The sequence below is a fragment of the Rhinichthys klamathensis genome, unplaced genomic scaffold, assembly GCF_029890125.1.
Source record: "Rhinichthys klamathensis goyatoka isolate OS25496 unplaced genomic scaffold, OSU_Roscu_1.1 h1tg000293l_1, whole genome shotgun sequence".
Taxonomy (NCBI): domain Eukaryota; kingdom Metazoa; phylum Chordata; class Actinopteri; order Cypriniformes; family Leuciscidae; genus Rhinichthys; species Rhinichthys klamathensis.
Genome location: NW_026606812.1, coordinates 470,001 through 492,479, shown reverse-complemented (window position 1 = coordinate 492,479; position 22,479 = coordinate 470,001). Strand labels below are relative to the sequence as shown.

Here is a 22,479-nt window from a genome sequence, read left to right as displayed (position 1 = left end):
GATCCAAATATGTATAAATTACAGATGCTAAACTGTCTAAAGATGTCAGTGCGTGTTTGTCCAAAAATCATGAAAAGAAACTTCACTGTCTGTTAATTGCTTTGCAATTACACATGGAAATTACATTGAAATAAATGTGAGTTTTAATTTAATATATCCTGAGAGTGTTTATTTGGTCTAGAATAAGTATAAATTGTCCAAATGAGACCTTAAATGATGTTGAAAATTGTCCACATTGTCCACATCTGAACTAGTTTTCAACCTTGAAAGGAGCTTCCGTGAACGTTCATTACAGAACACCTAAAAAAAGTCGTAAAAACTTTCATTCTGGCTCCTCAGTGGACGTCTTTTCAATGTACGTCTTTGTGACAAAGACGTTGAAAAGATGTCTTTTGAACATAATTTTGCTTAGTGGGTTTATTAATATTGTGATGATATGGGGTGATTACGTTTGCTCTAAAAAAATATTTAAACTCTGTAGCTTAATTAACAGTAATGTGATGACCAATCAGGTACAGGCAAGGACAATTGCATTTGTTTTATTGTAATGCATCCTTTGAACCAGAAAAATACAACACTCATGCTAGAGTAGATCATGATATTTTAGTACCCACACTCTATGGCATTGTCATGGTAGACTTCACTCTGGTCACATGTTCTAGTCACAGTATCCATCTTGTATCCACCACCTTTAGCAACAAAAGTACAATTTGGACTTTGTGTCTTATCTCTTCTACCTGTCTGCTAATATTCATCTCATTTCCTATTTGTCTGACCAAACTCTTGTTTCTTTTTTGTCTCCACCAATAGAGTCGGGCTGAAACAGAGGTGCACGCTGAGCTTGGCAGTTGCCCAGTGAAAATTTACATGTGCCATCACCCCGACACGATTGGGATTATCATATAAGGACAGCCCGTGGTCAGAGGTGTGCCAAACCTGTCGAAAGCATGCTGCCTCCTGTTTGAACTTACCTATGCTCTCGACCTCAAGTATCCCTCAACACTGCTGTATACTTGAGATATATCAGAGGCTTTTTGTAGGATTGGACCCTGTGCGTCCTAAACCATCATCATGTCATTTTTGACATTGCAGTTCCAGTGTGATACAATGTGATGTTATGGCTCACATTTACCTTGATCCAAACATTTCAGATTGGGTTCAGAACAGGTTGAAAATACACTTCTACAGTGTTTGTTTTATATTAGAGTGTACATGTGCGGCCACATTTATTTGCTGTTTTGTAGTCACTGTTAAAAGTGACACTGGTTGACATTGAATAAATTATATATTGTTTTTAATCTATCTTCTCATCTTTTTCTTCTTCAATTGAATTTGTAATTGTTATTGACAATTAAAAAAATATATTAAAATGTTTATTCACATATGATTAAGTTAATTTTACTAAGAAAACAAAGTTCATAAAACCTAATTAAAATGAGTACAGGTTACTTGTAGCAACTCATAAATAAGTTACCTGTACCAATAAAAGTAGGTTTATCTAACTGAGTAATACTAGTACTATTAGTTAACTCAACTTGATTTTGTTGCGTTTGTATAAAGTAATGTTAAAGTGTTCAATATACTTAAAAAAGGCTACAAGTTGAATCAACATAAAACATCCAATGCAGCCACTTGCCTCACTTTTTATAAGTTAGATCTAGGTTTTACTTTTTACAGTGTGGGATTTTCTGCACAGCATCATGGGTAATGTCGTTTTTCACCATTAATTCTTCAGTTAAACATGCTAATTTTAAAACTAAGTTGAAATAAATTAGCATTCAACAGAAGCAAATTCCATCGATTAACAACCTCGTCGCTAGGGCTGACTTAAACGCTTTATAAGTTATTTTTATCCTAAGTATAAGTTATTTGACCAGTTTCCCTATGGAGAAAATGAATGGAGTTTCTACTTCCAGAACTCGACTGTTGCACTCGATTTGCTGCTCACAAAACATTTCTGATTATTATCAATGTTGAGTTATTATTTTTGGAGGAAACCATTTTCAGGATTCTTTGATGAATAGAAAGCTCAATAGAACAGCATTAATCTGAAATAGAATCTTATGTAACATTATAAATGTCTTTACTGTCACTTTCGATCCATTTAATGCATCCTTGCTAAAAAAAAAGTATTTTTTTCTTTAAAAAAAATATTGACCCCTAACTTTTAATAAACATTAGTGCATTATAATAAAGTGTTTGTTATTGTAATATATATATATTTTTTTAATTGTTGCTGTGTTTTTTGGGTGACGTTTAGTGGATCTTTGAAGCGGATCTGTTGTGTCAGAGTGTGTGAAGCGGGTCTGAGAGTGTGTGAAGCGGGTCTGAGAGTGTGTGAAGCGGGTCTGAGAGTGTGTGAAGCGAGTGTGTGAAGTGGGTCTGAGAGTGTGTGAAGCGGGTCTGAGAGTGTGTGAAGCGGGTCTGAGAGTCTGAGAGTGTGTGAAGCGGGTCTGAGAGTGTGTGAAGCGGGTCTGAGAGTGTGTGAAGCGAGTGTGTGAAGTGGGTCTGAGAGTGTGTGAAGCGGGTCTGAGAGTGTGTGAAGCGGGTCTGAGAGTGTGTGAAGCGGGTCTGAGAGTGTGTGAAGCGGGTCTGAGAGTGTGTGAAGCGGTTCTGAGAGTGTGTGAAGTGGGTCTGAGAGTGTGTGAAGCGGGTCTGAGAGTGTGTGAAGCGGGTCTGTTGTGTCAGAGTGTGTGAAGCGGGTCTGAGAGTGTGTGAAGCGGGTCTGAGAGTGTGTGAAGCGGTTCTGAGAGTGTGTGAAGCGGGTCTGAGAGTGTGTGAAGCGGTTCTGAGAGTGTGTGAAGCGGGTCTGAGAGTGTGTGAAGCGGTTCTGAGAGTGTGTGAAGTGGGTCTGAGAGTGTGTGAAGCGGGTCTGAGAGTGTGTGAAGCGGGTCTGAGAGTGTGTGAAGCGGGTCTGAGAGTGTGTGAAGCGGGTCTGAGAGTGTGTGAAGCGGTTCTGAGAGTGTGTGAAGTGGGTCTGAGAGTGTGTGAAGCGGGTCTGAGAGTGTGTGAAGCGGGTCTGTTGTGTCAGAGTGTGTGAAGCGGGTCTGAGAGTGTGTGAAGCGGGTCTGAGAGTGTGTGAAGCGGGTCTGAGAGTGTGTGAAGCGGGTCTGAGAGTGTGTGAAGCGGGTCTGAGAGTGTGTGAAGCGGGTCTGAGCGTGTGTGAAGCGGGTCTGTTGTGTCAGAGTGTGTGAAGCGGGTCTGAGAGTGTGTGAAGCGGTTCTGAGAGTGTGTGAAGTGGGTCTGAGAGTGTGTGAAGCGGGTCTGAGAGTGTGTGAAGCGGGTCTGTTGTGTCAGAGTGTGTGAAGCGGGTCTGAGAGTGTGTGAAGCGGGTCTGTTGTGTCAGAGTGTGTGAAGCGGGTCTGAGAGTGTGTGAAGCGGGTCTGAGAGTGTGTGAAGCGGGTCTGAGAGTGTGTGAAGCGGGTCTGAGAGTGTGTGAAGCGGGTCTGAGAGTGTGTGAAGCGGGTCTGAGAGTGTGTGAAGCGGGTCTGAGAGTTTGTGAAGCGGGTCTGAGAGTTTGTGAAGCGGGTCTGAGAGTGTGTGAAGCGGGTCTGAGAGTGTGTGAAGCGGGTCTGAGAGTGTGTGAAGCGGGTCTGAGAGTGTGTGAAGCGGGTCTGAGAGTGTGTGAAGCGGGTCTGTTGTGTCAGAGTGTGTGAAGCGGGTCTGAGAGTGTGTGAAGCGGGTCTGAGAGTGTGTGAAGCGGGTCTGAGAGTGTGTGAAGGGGGTCTGTTGTGTCAGAGTGTGTGAAGCGGGTCTGAGAGTGTGTGAAGCGGGTCTGAGAGTGTGTGAAGCGGGTCTGAGAGTGTGTGAAGCGGGTCTGAGAGTGTGTGAAGTGGTTCTGAGAGTGTGTGAAGCGGGTCTGAGAGTGTGTGAAGCGGGTCTGAGAGTGTGTGAAGCGGGTCTGAGAGTGTGTGAAGCGGTTCTGAGAGTGTGTGAAGCGGGTCTGAGAGTGTGTGAAGCGGGTCTGAGAGTGTGTGAAGCGGGCCTGAGAGTTTGTGAAGCGGGTCTGAGAGTGGGTGAAGCGGGTCTGAGAGAGTGTGTGAAGCGGGTCTGAGAGTGTGTGAAGCGGTTCTGAGAGTGTGTGAAGCGGGTCTGAGAGTGTGTGAAGCGGGTCTGAGAGTGTGTGAAGTGGGTCTGAGAGTGTGTGAAGTGGGTCTGAGAGTGTGTGAAGCGGGTCTGAGAGTGTGTGAAGCGGGTCTGAGAGTGTGTGAAGCGGGTCTGAGAGTGTGTGAAGCGGGTCTGAGAGTGTGTGAAGCGGGTCTGAGAGTGTGTGAAGCGGTTCTGAGAGTGTGTGAAGCGGGTCTGAGAGTGTGTGAAGCGGGTCTGAGAGTGTGTGAAGCGGGTCTGTTGTGTCAGAGTGTGTGAAGCGGGTCTGAGAGTGTGTGAAGCGGGTCTGAGAGTGTGTGAAGCGGTTCTGAGAGTGTGTGAAGCGGGTCTGAGAGTGTGTGAAGCGGTTCTGAGAGTGTGTGAAGCGGGTCTGAGAGTGTGTGAAGCGGTTCTGAGAGTGTGTGAAGTGGGTCTGAGAGTGTGTGAAGCGGGTCTGAGAGTGTGTGAAGCGGGTCTGAGAGTGTGTGAAGCGGGTCTGTTGTGTCAGAGTGTGTGAAGCGGGTCTGAGAGTGTGTGAAGCGGGTCTGAGAGTTTGTGAAGCGGGTCTGAGAGTGGGTGAAGCGGGTCTGAGAGAGTGTGTGAAGCGGGTCTGAGAGTGTGTGAAGCGGTTCTGAGAGTGTGTGAAGCGGGTCTGAGAGTGTGTGAAGCGGGTCTGAGAGTGTGTGAAGTGGGTCTGAGAGTGTGTGAAGTGGGTCTGAGAGTGTGTGAAGCGGGTCTGAGAGTGTGTGAAGCGGGTCTGAGAGTGTGTGAAGCGGGTCTGAGAGTGTGTGAAGTGGGTCTGAGAGTGTGTGAAGCGGGTCTGAGAGTGTGTGAAGCGGGTCTGTTGTGTCAGAGTGTGTGAAGCGGGTCTGAGAGTGTGTGAAGCGGGTCTGAGAGTGTGTGAAGCGGTTCTGAGAGTGTGTGAAGCGGGTCTGAGAGTGTGTGAAGCGGTTCTGAGAGTGTGTGAAGCGGGTCTGAGAGTGTGTGAAGCGGTTCTGAGAGTGTGTGAAGTGGGTCTGAGAGTGTGTGAAGCGGGTCTGAGAGTGTGTGAAGCGGGTCTGAGAGTGTGTGAAGCGGGTCTGTTGTGTCAGAGTGTGTGAAGCGGGTCTGAGAGTGTGTGAAGCGGGTCTGAGCGTGTGTGAAGCGGGTCTGAGAGTGTGTGAAGCGGGTCTGAGAGTGTGTGAAGCGGGTCTGTTGTGTCAGAGTGTGTGAAGCGGGTCTGAGAGTGTGAAGCGGGTCTGAGAGTGTGTGAAGCGGGTCTGAGAGTGTGTGAAGCGGGTCTGAGAGTGTGAAGCGGGTCTGAGAGTGTGTGAAGCGGGTCTGAGAGTGTGTGAAGCGGGTCTGAGAGTGTGTGAAGCGGTTCTGAGAGTGTGTGAAGCGGGTCTGAGAGTGTGAAGCGGGTCTGAGAGTGTGTGAAGCGGGTCTGAGAGTGTGTGAAGCGGGTCTGAGAGTGTGTGAAGCGGGTCTGAGAGTGTGTGAAGCGGGTCTGAGAGTGTGTGAAGCGGGTCTGAGAGTTTGTGAAGCGGGTCTGAGAGTGTGTGAAGCGGGTCTGAGAGTGTGTGAAGCGGGTCTGAGAGTGTGTGAAGCGGGTCTGAGAGTTTGTGAAGCGGGTCTGAGAGTGTGTGAAGCGGGTCTGAGAGTGTGTGAAGCGGGTCTGAGAGTGTGTGAAGCGGGTCTGAGAGTTTGTGAAGCGGGTCTGAGAGTGTGTGAAGCGGGTCTGAGAGTGTGTGAAGCGGGTCTGAGAGTGTGTGAAGCGGGTCTGAGAGTTTGTGAAGCGGGTCTGAGAGTGTGTGAAGCGGGTCTGAGAGTGTGTGAAGCGGGTCTGAGAGTGTGTGAAGCGGGTCTGAGAGTGTGTGAAGCGGGTCTGAGAGTGTGTGAAGCGGTTCTGAGAGTGTGTGAAGCGGGTCTGAGAGTGTGTGAAGCGGGTCTGAGAGTGTGTGAACCAGCAGTTCTCCTGACTTATACGATATAATCATTCCCTACGGATATAATCAATTGCAGCTGTAACCCCTCCACCCGGGTCCCACTCAACCCGCTCCGAGCAGGCCTCGAACCCGGGTCTCCGGCATGAGAGTCAGGCGCTCTAACAAGGAGGCTAAAGACTGCAGCCTCTAGCATCTGTCGCTAGAGAGCCTTTTGAGATCAGAGGAGTGAGGTTTACTCGCACAGCAACTACTAGCTGGCCTCCGTTACACAGCATAACTTTTTTCCAACAGGAGTGTGATCAAAAGCGTTACACGTTTAATGGGCGACTTTAAATTCAATTACCGCAGAATCTGTGTCTTTGTTGCATGATTATTGTATATTTTACCATATTTTATAAAACCCATTATTCATTCATTCATTAACTTAACTTTATTTGTTTATTTTTGCATTTTGTAAAATTTTGTTTTGTTTTATTGCCTGTGATAATATAAGCTATATATATACTATTGTGATATAAAATATGGACAAGTAGAGAAAATGATCATTTGTTCGCAAAAACAGTATAGAAATATTTCTATATTAGGAAAACACTAAAAGGGACTGATCATTTGCAGTTTTATGTTATGTTAATATTGCTTTTTTAATGTTACATGCATCTTTTATACTGAATAAAAAATCTTTAATTTAATAGAAGCTTTGAGCATTGATATATCTTGGCGTGTCGGATACAAATAAAAATAAAATAGGCGGTACTGTCTAAGATTTGAGTTTTGTGCTTAAAACAGAATAAGGATTGTGTGTGAAGGGCCTGTCGACTCTTCATGGAGAACCCTGGAGTCTCGACCGTCATCTCCTGCTGATGCCACTCTGATAATGCAGACAAAAGCGGATTTTGCTCTCGATCGCCTTCAATTTCGTCTGTCTGAACAAATGAAAGGTTTAGCATTATCCAGACAGAATTACTCTTTCCACCAGAGATGTCACAGCGCTCACAGAATCAACGTCCTGAAATGGACCTTTCTGATTGGATGAGTGTGAACTGTGATTGTACATTTTATTGAATTCTACAGAGAACAACAAGTGTCTCAAGTTCTCCATGGGGAAACTGATTTTATGGTTATAAACTGTTAAAGTCAGCCCTACTGTGAGCTATAGTTTTAAAATAATCGTGTAACAGTTGAATTTGTAGTGAAAAACTACATTACCCATGATGCTGTACAGAAAATGTACAGATTCCACCAATCAGAGTCAAAACAAGCAAAATGCACCTTAGCTCCGCCCACTCCCATGAAGCACTGCGAGTGATGTGATCGAGTCGATCTCCCTACACTCTCAAAATACTGAGATGGGGGTTATATATGGATATTTTGCAATACACTTAAAATATATTGATTTTATATTTATAATCGACATTTTTAAATGGGTAGTTTTATATTTCTACACCATTTTCAATTCGATTATGCTGTTCGCAATGCATCATGGGATTGTAGTTCTTTCCCTCACTAAAGTTCACAGTCTTTTATATTTTCCAATTTTCAAACACTTTTCTGCTTCAAATCAAAGTGTGTAATGTTGTGATTGTCCTCGTAGCCGGTTGCTTTGGTTCATATCTTATAACGCTTTAACTAAGACTTAAAAAAAATTCCCTATGGGAGAAATTAATGGAAAAAATACTTAAAAGTACACCTACAAGGTAGTCTGATTAACACATTTTTTTTGTATTAATAAATGCAATTATTTATTAAACATTGAGCATTAACTCTAGTAAGTGCATTACAGTTGAATCACTAACTCACTGCCACTGTTGAGTTATTGCTTTATTTACATCACGTGGATTGGTCGTGTTGTGGATAGTATTTTCTCATTTAGTTCTCATTTATTACACATCATTATTTTAGGCCACTTTGACACTAGAGCTGATTAAACAGCAGGAAATCTATTCAAAACGCTCCACAAATCTTGTAGTAAAATACACAAGATAACATTAGGATGCATTTGCAATTTAAGATTCTGAAATCTAAGATTGTCTTTGATTATCTATATCGGCTACTGTATGTAAACTGCACACCATATATCATTGTATCTTTGATCTGGTTTCTAAAACATGTTATGATTGTCAAGTGTTTTCTTCTAGCTGTGAGGTGTCCACACTTGACAAGGACCAGACTTCGGATTTCACTCAGATGATTTTATTCTGACCAATTCAACAGAAGTAATAGAAGTAACAGGTGAAAAACCTTTAAATACAAAAATAAGCATTTTGAATAAACAGGTATTATTCACAGTTACAGTAAACACATGTCAAGGTAAGTATTCCAACAATATAAAATATTTTTAGATGAAGTATAATGTCCCACAAACAATTATATTTTAACAGCATTTACTAATATGTATTTTAAGCATTAACAAGTCTATTTAAGTATTTACTCACAAATATAAGGTAAGAAGCCCACATTTTTTAACCATATACATCCAAGCATTTGGTTTTAGATTTATTTCTTTAACTATGCAGTGACAACTCTTAACTCACACCCACATTAACACATTTAGCTTATTAAATACATTTCTGCATCTAAACGGACAAAGATCTAAATGACAGTCCATGAGCTTACCGATAGCCCGTCACAATCAAAAGTCTCATTCCTCACAGTGGATGCACAATGCTTCTGCCGTCCTCTCAGTCCATTTCATTACAACCAAATGATTGCATTGTGTATATGTGCTCCCGCTCATTGAACTGAGCGCGAGCTTCTGATTACCCCAATTTAATTCACCTGGTCGCGAGTGCCAAGGCGCGCACAGTCACGTGCGCGCTACCAATGCAGAGCGGCACGCAGATAAGACGTAATGGAGGAGGAGAAGAGACAGGCTCACGGGAGACAGACACACAGCGCGACACCTCCCACTCGATCTTTACGTGGCAACACCCAGAAAGATCGTACTCTCAAGTGGGCTGGTCTCTAACTTGATCCTCCACTGGCATGAGGACCACAAGGCGTCGGACGTCCCGATGCAGTATGGTACCCGATTCGGGATCCGTGGCACCAGGTTTTGAATTTCTCACAGAGGTGCTAGAACTTGGAGAGACTTTCACATGAACATCTCGAACGACACCTCTGAAATCAGGATTTGCGCTGATTACTTTTGCAAGCCTGAACTGCCCTCTCAGTGCGTTTTGGTCGCAGAGCCAAACTATGTCTCCAACGGTAACGTTCCTCTCAGCAGTATGCCACTTACTGCGAATGAACAAGTTCGGACCAGCAAGTTGGCTCCAGGACTTCCAGAAGTTGCTTACCATCGTTTGTACTTCTTTGAGCCTCTTGAATGGGTAAATGGTGTAGTCGACAGTTTTAAAATCTCCACTTTGTGTGGCTCGACCAAGCAGCAAGTTGTTCGGCGTGATGTACTGGATGCGCTCTTCTCGACTCTGGACTCTGGCATCGATGGGTCTTTCATTGGCAAGATTAGCAGCTAGCTGCAGCACTGTCAGGAACTCACTAAAGGTAAGGCCTTCTACATTGCCAAGGCTTTGAAGGGCTCTCTTGGTGACTCTGACAGCGGCTTCGGCGGCCCCGTTTCGGTGAGGCGAGTCAGCTGGGAGGATTTTCCACGTCCAGGTGGTCCCATTTTTGGCAGCATACTCTTCAAGTGACTCTGTTCTCTTTTGATCCAAGTAAGTGTACATCTCTTTTAGGACAGATCTCGCTCCGACAAAGTTCGTACCAGGATCAGACCAGATTTTACGGGGATGGCCTCGGACAGCAGTGAATCTCTGGTAAGCAAACAGGAAGCTCTCTGTCGATAGTGTGTTTGCTAGCTCGACATGGATGGCTCGGCTGGACATACAGCAAAACACGACGCCCCATACTTTCATGGTCACTCTCTTCTTGACATCATCCTTCACATGGTAAGGTCCAAACAGGTCAACGGATGCAAATTCGAATGGTGCTGCAGGACTTGACCTCTCTTCAGGTAAGTTTCCCATTATTTGTTTACAGATTCTTCCTTTTGCTTTCTTGCAGACGATACACTTGTCAACAACTTTTTGGGCAATGATCCTTCCTCTGATGACCCACGCCTTTATCCTCATCCGCAGCAGGGTTCCCGCCACTCCGTCATGTGCTTCACTGTGTGCTTCTCTGGCTAGCAAGGTGGATAACCAGGCTTGGAATGGTAAGAGTGGAACAGCTCTGCGATCTTCTTTAAAGGTCTGGATTCTGCCACCACAAACTAGAAGTCCACTTGTCTGGTCTCTGTAGACGACTAATCTGTCTGTTGTGGTGCTTGGGAAGTTGACGCCCTCTTGTGCTGCTAGGCAAAGGTCTCGAAACACGTCTCGTCTCTCACTGACTGTAAGGACACCCGAGGATGGCACTGCCTCCCACTTTTCTTGGTCTCTGGTTTTGGCACTCAAGAACTTCTTAGCTGCTCTCCAGATCCAAGCCACAGTCCCAACCAGCCTTCTCAGGTTGCTGAAGCGCTTTTCATCGACTAGTTGTCGCACTGCTGCTCCTGCTGGTGGTCTTCCAGACTCTAGCTGGGCTGGACTATGCGCTGTCTTCAGGTGACTTCTGGTTAGTAGTGCTACAAATGCCTTTTTCTGGATCCTTGTGACTTTGTCTCGAGCTTGGGCTGCAACATCTCTGGCAGACTTCTTCGGCCACTCATCGTCAGGAAGTTGGAGGAACTTTGGACCCAACTGCCACTCAGAGTCCTCAGTTAGGGCATCTGGACAGGCCCCTCTGGTGATGATGTCTGCAATGTTTGCTAGCCCAGGAATCCACCACCAGTCTTGGACATCGGTACTGCTCTGGATCTCACCAACACGGTTTGAAAAGAAAGTCTGGTAGCCATAACTCTCACGCTGTATTGCACCCAGGACTGTTTGACTGTCGACAAGATGATACCATCTCTTGACCTGGAGTCGGCAGTGTCTCTGGAAGTAGGTCTTGAGGCGGGCTGCGAAGACTGCTCCGCATATCTCAGCTTTCACAGGATCCCCTTTGTGGTCAAGGGGGGTCAGCTTGGCTTTGGATTCGACCAATCTCACAACGACACCATGGCTGCAGCTCCAGCGAAGATACATCACTGCGCCATATGCATGTTGGCTGCCATCAGAGAACGTGATGGCACTGGGCTCTGCGCAGGGATCTGGCGGAGTCAGGGACCTGGTGAAACGAAGTTGGCTCAGATCAGCATATTCTTCAAATAGCTTTATAGCATCTTCTCTGAGACCTTCAGACAAAGCAGCATCCCACGTGTCCTCTAGCCAGTATTTTACTTTGGCTTCTTGAAAAGCTCTCCTAACAAGGATGGCACCCTTTTGCTTGACAGGAGTCACAAGGCCGAGTGGGTCGTACAGGCTAGAAACCTGGCTTAGCAGCTCTCGTCTGGTGAGTGGATCTGGTGTTTGATTTCTGACCTCTTCCTTGAGCAGGTTTTGACCAAGACGCATATTTCTCCTTTTCTTTGAGAAGTTAACTGCAGCCATGACATGGAGTTTGTCATCATTGATGATGTAACCAAGGCCAAGGGCTTTGTTGTCGCCTTCCGTCAGCTGGTTTGGTAGGATCATAGTCTTTGGCATCTCCTTCTCAGGTTCTTTCCTCCCACTTTGAATGGAGTAAACCCAGGGCTTTATGTGGAATCCTCCAGCTTTCAGGATGTATTTGATGTTGGTTGTGAGGCCTTTCAGATGGTCAAGATCGTTGTGTGAAGTCAGGATGTCATCGACGTAGACATCTTCTTCTAGCACGCGTCTCTCTTCCTTAAAGTGACTAAATGAAGGCAAGTTTGCAGTCTCTCGCATGGCGACTTGGGCTATGCAACCGGCAGGTTTGTCTCCGATGTTGACTCTTGTTATGGCAAAATCTTCTATTTCAGCATCTTCACTGTCACGCCACAGGAATCTGTGCAAGTGGACCTCTCGATCTTCCAGCCAGACAGAGTTGTACATTTTCCGAATGTCACCCAGGGCAGCATAGACACCAGTTCGAAATCTCAGTAGGACAGCTTTGATCGGGTTCAGGACATCAGGACCTTTGATGAGGATATCGTTCAGACTGAGACCTCTGCACTTTTGGCTGCTGTTCCACACTAGTCTGACTGGGGTGGTGACTGAGTGTGGGTTTGGTGCGATGAGATGACTTATGTACCACATTGGCCCAGTCCAACTCTGCAGGACGTCTTCGGACAGCTTCACTGCAGCTCTGCGGTTCACCATCTCATGGATTTGTGCACCGTAGGCTGCCTTCCACTCAGGTTCTTTTGACAGCTGCTTCTCAGTTCTGAGGAATGTTGCCTCAACTGCTCTCCTGTTGTTTGGCAGGGTTGCTGGATCTTCTGCCCACGGATACTTAGCATGCCAGTGTGGTTCGGTGCTGTGTACATCTCCAGTCGTGTAGGTCAAGCCATTTTTTATGATCTCCATCTCCCTTTCTTCTGCAATCGTCATTTCCTTACCCCCTGGCTGGCAGTTCCCGCAGCGACACCCTCCACATTTCGGCTGGCAGGCGGCTCCGATGCTTTCCCACCTCCACCACTTCAGAAAGTCTCTGCTGCTGGTGGCTGTGCTAGACTGGATCTCGGGGTGGTCGGGATACTGGCAGGAAGTTGAGTCTATAGTGAATTCACGATACTTGACTGCTGAAGTTCTCATCGATCTAGCGAAGTGAGTCTTGGACGAGTGTGCCTTCAGGATGACTTCCTCCAAGAGGTCTGGATGCATGCCCCCGACTGTCTTACCGAGTGGACCGTCCCAGAGCACCAGGTCACCAACTGAACGGACTTTTTGGGGCACCAGCTGCCCTTCTTTGTGGCTGATCAGAAGCTGGATTTCTCTGGGTCTGATGAGGTCTTTGAGGGGAACATCGGGGAAGATCTTCTGCAACTTATCAGATGGAACATGTCTGTGCACTTCTGCAATCTTGTCAAGTCCATAGCAGATCAGCTGGTGAGACTTCAAAGTTCCTCTCGGAGTGCTGACGCGGATCTTAAGGAGGTAGCGCTTGGTTGCAACAGACACTTTCAACCCTCCAACGCCATGGACGACTAGTGCGACATCTTCACTGCGGAGGTTCAGCTTGCTTGCAGCTTTATGGGTTATGTAATTCGTGTCAGACGCAAGATCAATAAGTGTTCCGATTCTTTGCCCGTCATTGGCAGTGACGTCAAGGAGCATCAGGAGCACTGGGTATTCGTGCAGACCAGTCTCCTCCAGAAGGCCTCTCTCTGCTGTAGTGGAGTTATATGCTTGAGATGCGATGTTGCAGAAAGCATTGCGACACTGCTGCGCTAGCTCAGATGAAAGTTTAGAGAGAAACTCTTCCTGGGCCTCGGTGTGTCTTTTCCCCTCAGCTCTCACAGGACCGAACTTGGGTCTTTGGGACTGGTGTCTGGGCAAGGGACAGAGAAGGTAGTGGTGTTGGTCTCTGCACTCTGGATTCCCACACAGGTAAGTAGTTTTTCTGCAGGGTTCGCTGTGGATTTCGAGGCACCCCTCACAGGCTCCAAGCTGTTGCACTGCGCTCCTCTTTTCTTGGAGCTTTGTAGTGGTCCTAAACCTCCTGCAGATATAAAGTTTTCTTTTGTGTTTCGGATCTCCACAGATGATGCAGCCTGCTATTTCACTGCTGGATTTAACTGTCCGTGTTCGGGCATGCTTGGTTTGAAACCTGGTCTTTTCCTTGGCAGGGTCGATGTCTCCCAGCTGTTCTAACTGCTCATAGATGGACTCTTGGGATTGGAGGTATGCCAGTAACTTGTCAAAGCGGTTCCAGTGGGTCACAGCATTATTCGGGTCAGTAGCGTGGGTAAGCCAGTCTTTCTTCAGAGACTCTGGCAACTTACTCTCAATGGATTTTAACACCAGTGGGTTTTTTATGGCTTCTGCATTCTTCAGTTCAGTCAAATCATAGAGGGCTTTTTCCACTGCTTGGATGAGCTCTATGATTCTTCTCGGGTGGTTACCACGGACAGGTGGAATAGCTTGTAGCTCTTCGACAATCTCAATGGCGATGGTGGCTTGGTTTCCATAGCGGTTCTCTAGGACTCTGAAGATCTCGTCTGCTGAAGTGTAAGTAGAGAGCCGTAGATCCTTGGCCACTCTTTCCTCGAGGCTATCAAGTAGTTGAAATTTCTTCACCTCTTTGGACCCGGTTGGTTCACCTTGCCTCTGCAGAGCCTCCCATTCCTTCCTCCATCTGTAGTACTCACGCTGGCTGCCAGTAAACTTTGGTAAAGCTGTGGCTTTGAGCTTTATGGCTGCAACAGGGGCTGCGCTGTGGGCTGTGACGGGTACCTTCTTGGTGTCCTCTTCAATTCTTGCTGCTCCGATCAGGGCGGCTTTCCTTGACACCAGCTTAGGAAGTTGGGTTTCGAGCTCCGTTAGCCGACGAGTGGAGTCTTGCTTCTCGGCTGGGGGAGCCCAGCGGTTCCAGGTCTGGTGCGCTTCTTTGGCTTTGCGCACCAGGCTCTCTAAATGGTGGAGCATAAAGTCATACGCCTCCAGGGGTGTGTTAGGCTGAGCGGAGAAGACGTTCTCACACTCTGCCTCTGCAGCTTTTAGAGCAAGGGTCAGTTCTCTCTCACCAAATGAGGCCCATAGTGTCTCCTGAACTAGGTGCTTTCCTTCTTTTAACTTCTGCTCACACTCTTTCTCCGTCTTCTCGAGGTCGGCTCTCTGCTGGTCACTTAACTCAGGTGCGCCTTCCGCTTCGGTTCCTCTGCCGAGTTCAATGTAAGCAGCCTCAACCTCCTCATTTACATCCATCACTTTGGCGCCCTCTGCTGTGAGTCTTTTGAAGTTACCTTGTAGCTCCTCTACAGACATCTCCATGTGGGTCCTCTTTATATGGTTGGCGAGTCGGGAAAAAAGTCTTTTTACTGTAGTTCGCTCCAATTTCAGCTCTTCGAGTGACTTGGACTCGGCCATGTTGCCCTTTTTGGCTGTTGGACTGACAGGTGGCCGGCAGGTAGTTGATTTCCTCCAGGCCCCCAGGTGGAGTCTTCTCCCTCTTTGCGGTGGGCTTTTGTGGAGTCTTCACTGGTCACAGCCGGTTTCCTTCTGGCCAGGCCGGTTTTTCACTGTCAAGTGTTTTCTTCTAGCTGTGAGGTGTCCACACTTGACAAGGACCAGACTTCGGATTTCACTCAGATGATTTTATTCTGACCAATTCAACAGAAGTAATAGAAGTAACAGGTGAAAAACCTTTAAATACAAAAATAAGCATTTTGAATAAACAGGTATTATTCACAGTTACAGTAAACACATGTCAAGGTAAGTATTCCAACAATATAAAATATTTTTAGATGAAGTATAATGTCCCACAAACAATTATATTTTAACAGCATTTACTAATATGTATTTTAAGCATTAACAAGTCTATTTAAGTATTTACTCACAAATATAAGGTAAGAAGCCCACATTTTTTAACCATATACATCCAAGCATTTGGTTTTAGATTTATTTCTTTAACTATGCAGTGACAACTCTTAACTCACACCCACATTAACACATTTAGCTTATTAAATACATTTCTGCATCTAAACGGACAAAGATCTAAATGACAGTCCATGAGCTTACCGATAGCCCGTCACAATCAAAAGTCTCATTCCTCACAGTGGATGCACAATGCTTCTGCCGTCCTCTCAGTCCATTTCATTACAACCAAATGATTGCATTGTGTATATGTGCTCCCGCTCATTGAACTGAGCGCGAGCTTCTGATTACCCCAATTTAATTCACCTGGTCGCGAGTGCCAAGGCGCGCACAGTCACGTGCGCGCTACCAATGCAGAGCGGCACGCAGATAAGACGTAATGGAGGAGGAGAAGAGACAGGCTCACGGGAGACAGACACACAGCGCGACAATGATCACTGTACCGTGATGTAACCTCACTGCAAGCTAATTTTAAAGTTGTTAAAGCGTTTTGTACTTGCTGGGATTTTCTCATGTTTATTTTTTAATTGGCCATAAAAGGTTTGTGATAAAAGAGATTGTGCACTTGCAGGACTTTGGGTCTGTCTGTAAACGTTTGCTTGATGTTGAGCTTTTTAAAAAATGATTTTCTGTATTTTTCAATTCATTATGAGAACTGCATATAATGCTGTAGACATGGTCCTGTCTTTTCTGTTTAATTGTTTTCTAATTAAAATTTCAAAATGGATTAATTTAAAGAGGACCTAATATGCCTTTTCACAAAGTCTTTACAGGTTTGCATGGATTATTCCCTCATATTCTCCATTGTTGCGGCTCCTCTCTTCCCAGTCTGTCAGTAACGCTCTGTTTACTTCCTGTCTCTATGAAGCCCCTCCTTCTGAAAAGCACACTGTGCTCTGATTGGTCGGCTGGAGCAGTGTGTTGTGATTGGTCGAGCGCTTCGAGTGTGTTTGGGAAATGTCCCGCCCCTTTCCATAACCGCCAGTTTAACACACTACTAACGAACTCAACCAGGCCCCGCCCCTTTATTCTGCGCATTAATTATTATAATGAGGAATATTGTGACGTGTTCGTTCCCGGAAGAAACTCAAGACTACAATGGAGGCGTTTCAGGAGTTAATTGACACAACCTGTTCACTGTGCAGAATCTATAGATGATATAGATTGTGCCTATATATCAATATGCAATTTTATACTGATATTTTGTGATACTTGGCATTGTAGGATCTTTTTTATAAATCTGTTTATTGGTGCATTCACATCATGGCAATCAATATGTCCTAACTATCGCCTTTAGTCATGTCCTAACAGTCATGACTATTTACTTTATAACAGCTTCTTGTATCTTATTGCTTAATTCAATCCAGATTTTAATGAAAGGGCCTTTAGAGGATTTCACAGCTTTTGTTTGTGAGAAACAACTAGATGCCAATTATTATGTTTTTGCTCTAATTGTTGTATATTTGGAATCGATTACGTTTCTCTCCTGTTAGACTGTGTTGTCCATTATAAACACAATTTATTCTGTCCCAATAGATGGAATTATTTAAGTGTGGGTAATTTGAAATATCAATTTAGAGTTTAGCATAAAGAGATTGGCTATTGAATTGTGTACATGTGTTGCATGTGTGATTTCTCATGAACATGTCTGGATCATACCTCACCCTATATAATAATAAAAAAATTTTTTTTTTTAATTGCAATGCAGTTATGAAGAAAAAGGGAAAAAAACACACTTCTATGACCAATATATTCCAATGTTTGAGTCACACACTCTTCCCCAGCTGTTGCATAACTAGTGTTGCAATATAATGATGTTTTTGCAAGCTATGGTGTGTGTGTGGGATCTTTTCCGTTCTCTTCACGGTGTGTTAATGTCTTATGCACATGCCTGTGTCATTCAGGTGCGAGGATTTATTTGTTAAGAAATGCCGATGCTGTGAAAAGCAGTTTGTCCACATTGAAAGCAATTCACAATGTTTTAATGTGCAGTTATATCACTTATATATTGCTGTCAAGGGATTACATTTTTAATCTGATTCATTACATGATGTGCCGATTAAGTAATCAAATTAATCGCAAATTAAACCCACATCAATTTTGGCTGAGAAATTACGATAATTTAAAATCATTATTGTGTTAGAGATGAGAAAGCATTGAATAGATATTATAAATATCTATATAGAACCCTAGGGTTCTCGACTAAATTTTAAAGAACCCTTAATGCCAAAAAGGAGAATATTTAAGGAGAAATGTCTTCAATTGGTGCATAATACTAAATGTTTTCTAGTGATAAAGAGTGTGTTTACAAATAAAGTTTAAAACTAATTAATTAAAACTAAATCCATACAATGATCTCTTGATGGAAACCCTAAAATGTTCAATAACCCCTTCATGCTTCTTTTCTTCTAAAACTTAAAAAGCAACATCACATTGATATTCAGAAAAAAACTTCACTCTTGCTTGTTTGATATTGCTAAACTAGATCACATACAATATAATTAGACAAAAACACATAAAATGGCTTTTTTTTGCTCTCATATCTTCAATTTTACCGGCATTTTAACTGCGTTCTAATCACACAGTCAAAAATAAGTAAGTAATAAATAATTATTAATAAGTTAATAATTGTAGCGTGTTATTTTCCCCCCCATAATTAATCGCACCAAATAAACACGTTAAATCAACAGCCCTAAATTATATGTTACTATATGTAGTGATATATTTTCTGGACCAATGCGATTTAATAATAAGAGTTATCAGTCATGATGTCATATGAATCGAAAATAAAATAACACATTTTTTATTTATTATTATGTTTATTTTCTTTCTCTCAATTCAAATGTGATGTTATATTTGGCTGTCCCTGAACCCCTGGCTCTTTTGTATTCTGTAATTAAATGTTTAAATTAATATATATATATTTATATATATATATATATATATATATATAATCCTGTTGCTATTTGTAGCTGGTTGAGACAAGCACTCATATTTACACTGACGAGAGCTTTTATCGCAGTAATGACAGTCTAATGGAAAAAATCCAGATGCATCACACTAATGAGAATATGCACTTAATTGACATGAAAATGATGGAAAAATTCTTGATGGCCCCAAAAATAGTCTTTGTGTTATTTCTGCGTTCTCGGTGGATCTGAGATGGGGGTGTCTGTGGGTCAGTCCCTTCTGGATTCATTCCTCCTGCTTTGAGAGATGGGAGAGGAAAGATCCTTGATCTCAGGGAGTCGGCAAAGCTAATTACTCCTTAAGGGAAGCGGAAAGGGATAAATGGAAAAGCTCAATTAATGCTGGTTGTCATTACCAGTCTATTTGCTCAGGTTGAGGCGTATAAAAAGCCCTGGTAATGTGAGAGTAGATGCTCACCCACGATGACACGAGGAACGCTCATTAAACCCAACCGCTAACGCCTCAGCCTTCTGACGACGGTGACTCAAACACGACGCATAGTTATAGTTATTCATGACACAATCAAACCATTACGGGCATCAGCGCACAAACTGGCACGGTTTGAGTAATGTGATTGGGATGTCAGATGCCACCAGTTGTTTGTCTTCTTCAGGGAGTTGAGTGATGTGTTCAGCGCGGAGAGGAATACTAACTAGCTATACAAACACTTCCAAGAGGGTAATTGTATTGCTCAGAGATTGTTCTGTCATAACTCAGGAGATGTATGTAGGTTGCAAACCTTTTTAATTCCATAATTTGGTGATAAGTAAGGAATAATTGACGATTGGTATGCCACCTCGGGGTATTTTTCAATAATTCAACGGCCCGTCAATTATTCTGCTTATACTAGAGGTACCACACCTCAAAACAGTGTGCAGATTATGTATTTCAAGATATTTTTCAGGTTTTTGTTCTTAAAACGCTCTCGTGTGTAGGACTCATTTCTTACGCATCTCATTCCACGCCTCCATTGCTGATTCACAACGTCATTTTAGAGCTTGTAAAGGAGGATTGAGACATTGATAGCAGATTAATGCAGTTATTAGAGAGAGAGAGAGAGAGAGAGAGAGAGATTTAGCGTGTGTGAATTACCTGAGTCTGTGTGTCTCTCAGTGTTCGGCAGTGTCTCTAATAGTGAAACTGTAAGTTTATCTGCTTCAAAAACAGCGCTGTTATTTCCTCGCTAGTGAGAAGTGTCGTGTAGCTTTTACGTTGCTAAACTATTTCACGGATACAATCATCAGAGGAGCGCTGACAACACGTTTCTGTGTGAGTGTGTGTCTGTACTGTATGTGTGTGTGTTTGAGCGGGAGAAAGAGACTATGTGCTTTCTACACATAATAAAACATAATTTTGTGGCAAAACATGGTAATAATGTGTTGTTTTATCCGATATGTATTTGCTTGGTCAGTGTCGTCGTGAGTTTTGGCTCTTTTGCTGTCGTCGGCTGTAAAGACCTTTGAAATAACTCATTTGGCGCAGTGATATCGAGCTGTAATGCGGTCAAAACCTGCCTGGACTACTTTAGCCATGCGTTCCCCTGAAGATAATCGCACAACTTTATGAACCAATCAAATTCAAGCATTCAACAGCCTTGTATAAAGTTAAATAGAATGTAAGAAAAATTGATGCATCAGGAATTGATTTGATTGTAAACAACCGAATGCAACGTTCCAATGAACTGGGAAAGTTCATCCTAATGGGATATTCTGTAAATCTTCTGAGACATTTGTGGGTTATTGCCATTATTGACTCATATTTCCTTCTCTTTTTACAGGTTTCATCTATACATGTGGTGGGACATTAAAAGGGAAAAATGGGACCATAGAAAGTCCAGGCTTTCCTCACGGATACCCTAACGGAGCGAACTGTACATGGGTTATTATAGCCGAGGAGAGGAGCAGAATTCATATAGTTTTTCAGTCCTTCGCTGTGGAGGAAGAATATGACTTTTTATCTTTATATGATGGACATCCTCATCCTGCGAACTTCAGGACAAGGTAAGAACGGGAGATTGTTAAAGCACAGCCATGACATCAAAATGAGTTTTGTGGCTCTATGTACTCTGTACAACTCATTTAACATTTGGAAAATGGAGCAAAAATATTGATGACATCATTTCCTGCTCAGGGGCTTATGCAAATTGTGTCTGTGAAACGAGAATGTCCTTGCCACCTGCTGCTGACTGCAAATAGCAAATGTTGATTCATGGCTGTGACATCGAGTAAAGCCGATTGGCTATAAACGGGGAACGGGGAGAATAACGAGCTCTTCCATGTGTTTCGCCTCCACTTCCTGTTTCTATAAGAAATGTGTCCGCGTGGAAGTAAGAATAATGTATCGTCATTCTCACGAAATAAACACAGACAGTGATGGGAAGTAAAAGGGCCTTGTCTTTATTTTGTGGAAATGACAGATTTTTAGTTTTAAACTGATTTTTAGATTAATAAGTAGGCGTTAAATATTGACATAATCTATTACAAATATTATTATAAATGTTAAACAGCTGTTTTTGTATGTGAATATACAGTAAAGTGTCATTTATTCCTGTGATTTTCAGCATCATTACTCCAGTCTTCAGTGTCACATGATCCTTCAGAAATCACTCTAATATGATGATCTGATGCTCAAGAAACATTTATGATTATTATCAATGTTGAAAACAGTCAAATTTGTGTGGAAATCATGATAAAACAAAAAATCTGGATTGTTTGATAACTAGAAAGTTCGATGAACGGCATATTAAATTTAGTTTTTTAAATGTATTATATAGAATAACATTACACTTTTTTTTACACTTTTGTAACATTATAAATGTCTTCACTGTCACTTTTGATCAATTTAATGCATACTTGCTGAATAAAACTATTAATTTATCTTTTATTTGATATCTTACCACAAATGTTTGAATGGTATCCAATAATAATAATCATAATCATAAATGTTTCTTGAGCATCAGATCCTCATATTAGAGTGATTTCTGAAGGATCATGTGACACTGAAGACTGTAGTAATGATGCTGAAAATCACAGGAATAAATTACACTTTACTGTATATTCACACAGAAAACAGCTGATTTACATTACAAAAATATGTCACAATTTTACTGTATTTTTAATTAAATAAATGCAGCCTTGGTGAGCAAAAGAGACTTGAAAAATGTAAATGTTTCCAAACTTTTGACAGGTACTGTATATTTGTGTGTGTGTGTCTATATATAGTATATATATTCAGGTACCATATGACGTTTTTCCGTTATATACTCTATACTGAATGTACAAAATTTGGGCTTGAATTATTGATTTGGGTTTAAATGTTTTTTTTTTTTTTTAATTGTGTTATACCAGAGAGTTGCTGCATTACTCGTGTCATAACGCAGTGCTTATATGTGAATTATAGATCCGATTACCAACGCAACATGGGGTCGAAACTCTTCCAAATGTGTAAAAGCACACAGAATTAACCTACACTAACTCTCCTCTAATTAAAGGGTAAACCAATTATTGCAACGAAACTCTCCACCAGCCAGGAACAAAATCAGCAGTTGCAGCTGAAACTCACTCGTGGCAATTACGATGATGGAAAGTATTTATTTTACACCAATCTGGAATTCACAGACTCCGTATCCAGAAAACGACGCTTCATTGGCTAAACAGATTGCAAAAATAAGCGGCATATTGCACTAGTGATGTCATTTCCTCAGTTTTCCCTCTGTTAAAATGCCAGAGAGTTGTCAGAAAAATACATTTCTGATAAAGTGTTTGTTTTATTCTCTGAATACGTCCATTTGTGATTTGTTTTCGGTGTCACAGACGGTTTAGAAAGCGGTCCAGTTGATTCTCATGCCGGAAAGTGTTTATCTGCAACATTGACTCTTCTCTAAGCTCCGCCCCCTTTGTTACAGTTGCTCTATAAAGTCACATATAGTGATTTTCTTTTAGTAAAATGGGTTCAGTATGTTGCTTATATGGCCTGTGAAGCATTTTATCTGTGTTTTCCTTTAGAGAAATTGTTAAATGCCCCTGATTAAAATCTGCTAAGTGAATCAGAACGAGGCG

The 22,479-nt window shown here is 43.0% G+C and overlaps 1 protein-coding gene across 4 annotated transcripts in view; it reads left to right on the top strand.

Moving 5' to 3' along the window:
• The window catches only part of csmd3a (CUB and Sushi multiple domains 3a), a 423,029-nt gene that overhangs the window by 14,770 nt on the left and 385,780 nt on the right, over positions 1–22,479 (top strand). For all 4 annotated transcript variants that reach the window (XM_056269911.1, XM_056269909.1, XM_056269910.1 and 1 more), the window contains exon 2: positions 20,199–20,421. In XM_056269911.1, coding sequence (XP_056125886.1) covers positions 20,199–20,421 — 223 coding nt within the window. The remainder of the gene's footprint in view (positions 1–20,198; positions 20,422–22,479) is intronic.